General features: G+C 35.4%; 1 protein-coding gene across 1 annotated transcript in view; it reads left to right on the top strand.

Moving 5' to 3' along the window:
* The window catches only part of LOC104543221 (metabotropic glutamate receptor 8), a gene marked incomplete at both ends in the record, with an annotated part of 86,282 nt that extends 78,135 nt beyond the window's left edge, over window positions 1–8,147 (top strand). The window contains one exon of the mRNA XM_010187775.1: window positions 8,114–8,147. Within this exon, the coding sequence (XP_010186077.1) occupies window positions 8,114–8,147 (34 nt within the window). The remainder of the gene's footprint in view (window positions 1–8,113) is intronic.
* Between the last annotated feature and the right edge of the window lie 1,493 nt (window positions 8,148–9,640).

Raw genomic sequence — 9,640 nt, 5'->3', positions numbered from 1 at the left:
ATATACACACACACATTGTCTGCATAAACTCAAAGTCTCCTGTAGGTTTCTCAGTTAATGCATAACAACAAAACAAGCATTTTATAAACAAACAAATGCATTATAGAACATCTTATTTGGACTTTGGTGTTATGATCTTTTTGAAGATCAAAGAAATGAAAGAAATGAAAGAGAAAATAAATTTAAACCTACTTTTTTTAGGTGTTTACTCACTTTACAGTTGATTTTATAATCCTGAAATTATCTTTTTTAGTGGCTTTTGTTTTTTCAGAGAGAATGTTCAGAGAGAATGGAGCAATAAGCTGGGAAACTTAAAGTACTATTTGAAAGCAATGGTTCTGTGATGGTTTAGGGCTGGGCTGGCCACTAAATTCTGAACTAACACTCTCTATCAAACAACTCTCCCTTTCCCAGAAGGGAAGACAAAGAGAATAAGGGAGAGAGAGACTTTACATGTTAGAAAAGAAAACTAACAGATTTAATGAAACAATAATACTAATACTACAGGATAATAATGTAAGTGGGAAAATAATGAAATATATACAAATATTTACAAATACATATATAAAGCCAACATATAATCCTCCCTCCACCCTCCTCCAATGATGAATACATCACCAGAGGCTCTGCAGAGCAGGGCACTGGAAAAGTCCCAGTCCAGACCCAGCAGCAGGTGGGAGCAGGATTCAAGAACACATGGATCAGGATCAGAGGCAGATGAACTAGCAGAGTTCTGCTCGGACTTAGGCCATTGCAGGATCAGAAGAGCTGGAGGGAAGAAGGGTCGAGATGGAAGGGTCAAGACCCTTGTGATCCCTCAGCTTTATGCTGAGTACAATGTATGTGGGATGGAATACCTAGTTGGTCAGTTTTGGGTCCGCTCCTCCCCCTAGGTGCAGATATGGCACCTATGGTGAGACAATGGCCTTGTCATTATCCCTTATAGAAGTACACACTGTCTGGAAAAAACATACCATTAGTTTCAGCAAGTTCAGCCACTTAGAAGAGACTGAACTGAAAAAATAAAATCACTAAATAGAAAATTAGTTCTATTTAGCTCAAACCAGGACAGGTTCCTTTTTTGAAATGTTGACAGTAATTAAATTTAACATTGTATTTGTTACAATCCAAGTGTACTTCCAACTAGCAATTCATTGAGCTACTAGCTTTAGACACACTTCTGTTTGAATAAAGAATAGTTAAAATTTCTTAAAAATGTTTTGAGCAACTTCTGTTTTTGTAAACATCAGTAGTGCTTACAACAATAGCAGAAATCATTATGCATTTTTTGAGAGAACTTATATTTACTTATCTATTCCATGAACACAGATTAAATAGAAAGCATTTTGAGAAGCTTTTATTTTTATTTTTCTGTCAAAATATTTCCAGTGATAGCAAAAAAACAGGACAATTAATGCTAAAAACAGGTGTCTACATCTAAAACTCATAGATCATCATCAAAGGGTTACCTTTACATTTAGTGGCCTTGGGATTATTTCCCAAAAGTGTAAATTTGCTGAGATTCTAGATAGAACTGAGAGGACATAAGCCAGTACCGTTGACAGAATCCATAAATTGAGTGCTGGGATCAGTGAAACTTCAAATATGTGTCATTAAGTGCATGTAAATAAGCATAGGTACACTTCTATAGGCTGTGAATCTTGCTCATGTTCTTATTGTGAAGCACAGGATGGGAAACTCATTGCTCTCCACTGTGCATATGAGTCTCTAGCTGGTTGATGCAGCTGTGTTAATGCCTGAATTTGCATGGTGTGACACATCCATATGAGAAAACATGGCAAAAGTTAAGGTGACTTGACAACACTCAGTGGGGCTATGTTGATTTGTAGTCTTGACATTTGCATTTTTTAACAGCCCTTTATAACAGATGCTGCTTCAACTGATATATGTATCTCACTTTATGTTTAAGTTTAAAACTAAGTCAAAATTGAGAAAACTACTGTATAATATTCAAGAAATTGAAAATAATACATGTCTATGGCCAATTAACAAAAGGTTAAAATATGAATCCAAAATAACCTTGCATAACTCAAGCTTGGTGGCTTTTATGGAACTCAGTGTTTATTATTTATCCTTAATCTCAAACAGCAGAATATGAAAACCCTGTGCTATTAAACATGCCTTTTTAGATTGCCATTTCTACTGATGTTCTACAAAGAACAATAAGAGCATTGACTTTAAGTCCTGGGCAATTTTTTTAGTCTAATTAATAATTTTGTCCATTTGTGATCAAGCCCGTTTTGACAGCTTCTGCTTTATGAAAGGAAAGCACTACAAATAGTTAAATTATTCCACTGCATCATTGAACTGAATGAAAAATTTATCCCTAAGGTATATGAAACAAATTTTCTAACACTTGTATAATATCAGTGAGGTGCTTTAGAGATGAAGGAGTGAAATTCTGTGAGAAATCATTCTGTGAATAAAGCCTTCATCTATGTCGTGCATGTGTACATGACAAAACACTGGAAGTACTGGGATCATCTGGAAAAGAGATGACTGAAATGTCATGCTGACTGGAATGCCACAGAAAAAAAGACTGAAATGAGCTGAGTGATTAAAACAGATGTTTGATGAACCTTTGGGTGAAATTAGGTTACAACGGCAGACTGCACAAAAACCATCTGAGGATAGATGGCTGTCTAAAGTACATTCCTATTTGATAAGCTGAACTATTTTCATTTCCTTCCTTTCACCAGTTTTGACAGATGGATGAATCATGTTCATTTGCAGATATCTTGTTTTGCAAAGATACTTGTTTCCCATACTGTGAAAGAAAAGAGGTTACACTTTCTGCTAATGAAAGAGGACCGTAGAAAACACTGAAATACTTCTTCCACCTCCTCCCATTGAATGCAATTGCAATGTGTAATATAACAAGGCAGATAAATTTTAACATATTTTCCAATTATTCTGACAAATTTGATCCCTCTTTTCATAACTACAGTAAAGGCAAAACAAATTATAAAGTATGGTAGACATCTTCCCATAAATTATTATCCTTATGATCTTATTATTCCAGCTGTTTTCATCCTGGATTTGCTGATCATGTGGCTCTTATGCTTGCATCCAACTGTTAGTAACAGTAAGAGAAGCTGGAAACACTTACAAGAGTATCCCAATATTAATTTGACTTGTAAACTATTGTTGTAGTTGTCATGAGGAATCTACTCAGTTTTCAGTGAGAGGGAGAGGTAGTTCCATCAGTCTAGTAAAATATGTTCTTTAGCTTAAAAAAGCCCCAACAAACTTCTAGTGAGAATAGAGGTAGAGACCCCTTTCTTCGCCCACATTTCTACAAAATTTAGATAAGTTATCTTTTTTTGTGTGCGTGTTTCTGCTATGAATTATTTTCTAAATTTATTTCTGTGACTGTAAGAAAAAAAAGCACCTTAATGATGCCTCAGACTGCATTAATGAAGCAGACTGCACTGAGCTTTTTCTTCACCACAAAGCATTCTCTTCTAATTCTGATCATATTTAGAGGTTTAGCTCTGCAGGTAGTCTGTGCAGTACACATCATGGGAAAAAGTAAAGAAAGACACCTTATCATGTTAGTAATTCTTCAGTTTTATGAATATTTGGCTTGATTAAACCAGAATCTTTAGTGCTGACACTGTGCCTAACATGAGGATTAATCTGAGGGATATTTGTAACAATTTCTAATTTTCATTATTACAGGATCAAAAGTTAGAAGACTGCTGAAGTGATACTTTCCTCAGTTTATCATCACTCAATACTCAGTTTCTGTGTTATTCCTGTTTTTTTGAAAATCTTTGGAATACAGGAGAGCCTGCAGGATTAAAACAGAACTATCAGTAATTGAATTTGTGCATAGAAAATCAGATAAAATTCACCAGATTTTCTGATAGAACTATCAATCCCTCTCACTGGAAAGTGTGTGTTAAGAAAGGAGATGCTTTTTGTAGTGTTTTGTCATTTCATGTTTTTCCAAATGTAAATATTTCATGAGCTAAATTATTTCTAAATTTGATTATTTCCTAGGATTTGTGACCTAATCCTCAGCAGAAATTAGGAATTTGTTGTTCTGCTGTAGAAGCAGAGTGGGACAAAAGACTGAGTTACAATTTATTGCCCAGTCTTCCTCTGCTCCCTTTCCCTCTGTGAGGGAGGTGCCTCAGTCCTTGTGTAACCCTGAGACAGCAAGTTGCCCTCCAGCTGGTGAAGATATTCAGTGCAGTTCAGGTCGTGAACATTGCTGGATCACCTGAACAAATATAATGGTTGCAGCAGCCCTACAAATATTTTCTTCCCTCCCCAGCCTTCCATGAGCTGGAGCAAGAGGAGAGAGGAGTGGTCATATTCCTTTGGAGTGGATGCATAAATAGCTACATAAAAGGTACTCCTAATAAGATACCAGTTAAATATAGTGATCCTCTTTTCTTTCAAAAGTCACTTTGTGGGAACCCATTCCACAAGTCGTTTCTTAGGAAAAGATGCTATGTTCCCACTAGAATCACAAATGAAAATTATGGAAAAAGTTTATTAGTTGAGAACTGAGGCAAGAATTATGGCTTGGGTCATTTAAAATATTGTGGGCAGTTAGGAAGCTTTTTTTCCAGTTTCAGCCTTTTCTATCTTTTTGAGTTTGAAATTAATTTTGGAAGCAGAGCAGTTTTGAAATTGAAACAGGATAATTTCAGAACTTTTAAACTCTTCCCACTTTCTTAAAGTGAAAGATGTCTCAACTGACTGTTAACTGTAATGCCAGGTTTGCATTTATCAAAACATTTCTGACTACTTTTAGGACAAGTACTGACTTTCTTAGAAATTAAACTATACTATAGTGTAATTATCTAAACTGCATTAGATTAACTAAAAAATCAGAAAGGATTACTGTAGTCAGCCAAGTTAATCTCTTGTGCAAAAAGATATCTTGAGCTTTGTTTACTTAGATGCTGTTCAGGCTCATTTTGATAATTTAAGATCATAGCATTCTTTGTGAAGTTGTCATCTGCTCCCTTGTTTAGTTGCTTTGCTCCCAAAGTGAGTGATTAGATGAAAAAGAGGCAAAGCTCCCAAATTCTGTCAAGTTGTTTTGAGATTAAATGCATCTGCAAAGGCTTGCTGAAACCCCCTTGGATTGAAGAAAAAAGATCCCTCTGCTTCTGCCAGCTCCTAACATGTAGGTGTGACCTGCCTGCTTAAAGGGCATAAAAGCTACGGGAAAGATTTCTTTCAGACTGTGCTTCCCACACAACAAACTCTTGTGGAGGGCTGAATGCAGCTACTTTTTAAAATTCTATCCTGTTTAGATTTTTTGTTATTCAGCATGATGCGTACCCAAGTTTCAGCAAGTATTCTTGCTGAATGACTTTGTGTAAAGCTAATGCATACATACTTTTAAAGACTCAGCTTCATTGTTTTAAGATATGCCTATAGTCTTTAGGTTGTAATTTCATTTCTCTGTTTACTTTAATATTAATTAAACCACTAGCACTGAAAGTATGTACATAGAGTACTGAGTTTAATTATAAGGTTATTAGAAGGTATCAGTAAGAGAGAAAATGCCAACATCTCTAAGAAAGAAGAGGGTTATTTAATAAAATATAAGCCTTTTTTTTCAGTTCAGTAAGACGCTCATGTCTGCACTTGAATGTTGTATACTCTGTTCTTTTCTGCATGGCTGCTTGTCTGTTCCAGTATAAGCATTGAGCTGGTGTAATTGTGTACATTGAAGAGATGTGCACCTGTCTCATAATGGAAAACACCAGCGTTTTGCTTGTCTGACATGTTTGCTTCTGGCCCCATGGTGGATGATAGCTTCAGGATCTTTGGGAAAGGAGGAGATGGGAAAGACCTGCAGGAAAAATTAAATTAGCCCATGATCTGCTTCCTGCCATATCCTGAAGAATGTCAGAGGGTTCATAGAAGAAATCCTTGCCAGAGAGTTTTAAATAAACCTTTTTGGCTACTTGCTGGCTTTTGTTGCAAGTAATTCTGAGAAGTAGAAAGAGTTTTGTGAATCACATGTAGCTAAATAACTTTATCATCTTCATCTACTTTAGGAAAGAATGATCAGTAATCGTAGAGGGCAGTTTATGAAAGATTGTAACTCTTTCACAGAGATAATATGCTAAAAAAATTATGCCTTATCTACTGTATTTCTAAAACCAAAGTCACCTCATGAAAATGTTGATTGTTTGGCTTTGATTCTTTTAGTGTCAAAAATCTAGGTTACTTCACAAGTGCAGTTGAAGAGAAATCCTTCCAATTGTATTAGATGACCTTTGCACAGTAAGAAAGATATTAAGATGCCATAAACTTTCACAATTGTGTTTCGTCTATGAGTGTATCTGTGAGATGGGGTCCTCTATGCCATTATTATGCACAGGACAGCGTCCAAGTCACTGATGGTTTTGCATAAAAAAAAGCAGCAGATAATACATCTTACAATTTGATCATGCTTTCAACTGCTTCATACCTTGATGGTCAGGCACTGACAACAGGTGCCCAGTCACACTTGCATCTGAAGGGGACCATAAGAGGTTTAATAGTTCATTAAAAGCAAGCATATTTCTTTTGACCAATTGCAAGCCTCTCTGTATGCAACAAGAATCAATTTGGGGGTTCAAGGGGTGCACATAAAATACTGTGTCATGGAACCTTGTAGAAAAAATAAATTAAGACAAATGCAGCTCCTGCATCTTCAGATTCAGTACAGTTCATTATTCTGCGTTCAAAATGAAGGGATATGTAGTAATTTTTGGACGCAGATGCCTAATAAAAAGGTCATCCTCACAGAAGTGTATGTGCCTACATTTCAGGTGAAATCTGGTCTTAGATTGAGACTAAATCAGCCTGAGGTATTACTGACCAACAGACATCTCAATGAGTAGCTCCCATGCTGCCCTGTGGCCTGACAGGACCCCATTCCTTTCAGCTATATCTTCAAAACAATGAAGTGATTTTCACTTTATAAGTTCTTTGGTTCCTGGGGCATTGGAATGGCTGTTTTAATTTGGATAAAGCAAAGCAAGTGATAACACAAGCTGTTTAGAAAATATCTTTAAGAAAATTTATCACTTACTGAAAAATTGATTTGAATATCTTTGCAAATATACGGGAAGAGGCATTTTTTTCTTTCAGTTAAGAATTATATGTAAAATCCACTTACTGTGAAAAAATATATCTATGAGAAATAGGAAGTTAATTGCAACTATCTTTTACAGTTTTGTTAACAAAAATAGAAAATATTTAAGTAGAATACTGTTTAGAAATTAGGTTGGAACTCTTTCTGGGATGGTCTTATGAGACTTCTTGTACCTGACAGTGCCTATGAAGCAGGAAGCATACAAAAATAGCCTTTGTATCTTTAACAGTGCATTTACCTTACTGAAAATGAGTAAACACACTTATGAAAGAAAAAGAAGAAAAAAATAAAAAGGCTTTTATCTTACCTTTGAGTAGATACTCAGCTTCTTTTCTTTCTTATTTCCTACTGCAATAATTTCAATTTTGCATAGGTTTCATAACACTGTCAAGATTTTGATCTTACAAATACCATAAACCACTGTGGACTGGTAAATTGCAATGCATAGGCTGAGCCTTAATAACAAGGCATGTACAAGCTCATCACACACCATATCTGGAACTTGAATCATGATCAGCACCTAATCAAAGCCACATTGCCCTGTATTTCCTTTAATAACATTTTCAAGGACAATTATGATGACTTGGCAGGCAGCTAAACACTCAACTGAAGTCTTAGTCATGTAAAGCGCAGTAAGTTCATGTGTGTTTCTGCCCCTTGTGACCATTCTGTTGTTTAAGAATTGTCATAGTTTGTGCAGCTGCAAATATGCCAATGATTTGGACATCTGATAAAAACACAAGATCCAACCAGAAATTTAATGAGATATAAGCCCAGTAATATTTGTAACAAATTTGATAAATACAATAAAATTCTAAAATCATGTAGGTGACATTAAATATTAAATTCATATCATATGAAGATGCAAATACGAGGAACCAGAAATGACAGAAGTCTGATTTCACGCAGACTAGTGAGCTTTATGCTTATTCTTAAAAAGCAAAACTAAATCTATCATGGGAATAAATCTTTAATTAGATTGTTAACACTGACGATAAATGTAAGTGTGAATGTACAGATATTTCATTTTACATAATTATAACCTTTCTTGCATGAAACCAGAGTAATTAGTTTAAAATTCCCAGCAAAAGCAGTAATTGCAATATATGTATATATATATGTTTAATACATATAGCTCTTACAAAACAAAGACTTTGGTTGGTCATATACATCTATTACTTTTGAAACTCTATTTTTCTTTCAGTTTACAGTGAAGCTTCATAACAAGGGATAAAATGACAAGAGGGAGATCCATATGAGCTAAACCAAGAGGGTCACTATTTAAGAGCAGCAGAACATTCTCTTTTTTTCCTAATAACCCAGTTAAAATGGGTTAATTGTGTAATATCCTCTTAACTCTATACATGAACATTCAGTATGTACATGCAGTTTGAATTTTTCTCTTCCTGAAATGGTGCTTTCCAGACTTGAGAGTGATTTCATAATCAGTCAGTTTACCAGAATCATGATCCTGGTAGAACTGTCAAATTATTGTTTTCATGATGATTATCAAGGTCATGTTTACTTGATATTTTGACATGTGTCAATAGAATTAAAGTGATGTTATTAGCCTCATTGATAGAACTGATGGCACAGCACCTTCATAAATCTATTTTTTACAGAAAATGTCCACATCTCTACCACAGTAAGATAAGAGTAGCTGCACAGTGAAGGAAAGAGAGGTACAGGACTTTATTGTCTTTTTTTTTTTTTTTTACCTCCACTGAACTCAGATGAAATAGCAGCAGGTATTCAGTGTAAATGCCATTCAAACAGGTATTGCACAATATCTCCCAATTACAAAATGGCAAGGTCAGAAGGAGATTAGAAGAGAAGAGGGGAACTAAAAAGACAGTGTTCAATAGCAAATATGTAGGAAAAGATTTTTAGCTCTGAAGCTGAGGAACACATGACATTTTGCAAGTGTCTTTTCAAGTAAGCTAGCACTTGTAATTGAGTGAGGTATAGCAGAAGAGCTCACAGCAGGCAAAACATCTATCTCCTAATCTAGTCATCAAAAAGACACAGGCAAACCAATGTGGCATGATACAGAAATTGGTCTCAAAGCCCAAAACTGCTTTTCAGTCTCTGTAAGGGAATTGTTTGCACCATATGTTTTCCTTAAAAGCTGATCTACTGAAATGGTGCTTTAGAAGGAGAAGTCCTACACATACAATGCAAATTATGGTAGTCTGAAGCAACTTCCTCCAGAAAGCATCACCTCTATCCCTTTGAGCTATGGCACTGCATAAAATTTTATTGATCTACAAAGATCGCATATCTCCATCAAGGCTTCCAGATTTCCAAGCTGGAAATTTTCTTAGCTATTCTCTTTGCAATATTTGCCTTGCCAGTGAGGCTTGTAATTTCTTTGTTTCCAACCGTTACTATCACCATAACCTTTGTCCTTATCAACCTTCATTTTTTTTTGCTACTGTTTATATCCTCCTCTCTTGGTTTTCTGTTTGCTTACTTTATAATTTATGCAAGAATTTGTCATTCCAG

Source organism: Mesitornis unicolor, unplaced genomic scaffold, assembly GCF_000695765.1.
Source record: "Mesitornis unicolor isolate BGI_N332 unplaced genomic scaffold, ASM69576v1 scaffold11977, whole genome shotgun sequence".
Taxonomy (NCBI): Eukaryota; Metazoa; Chordata; class Aves; order Mesitornithiformes; family Mesitornithidae; genus Mesitornis; species Mesitornis unicolor.
This window is presented reverse-complemented; position numbering and strand designations above follow the sequence as displayed.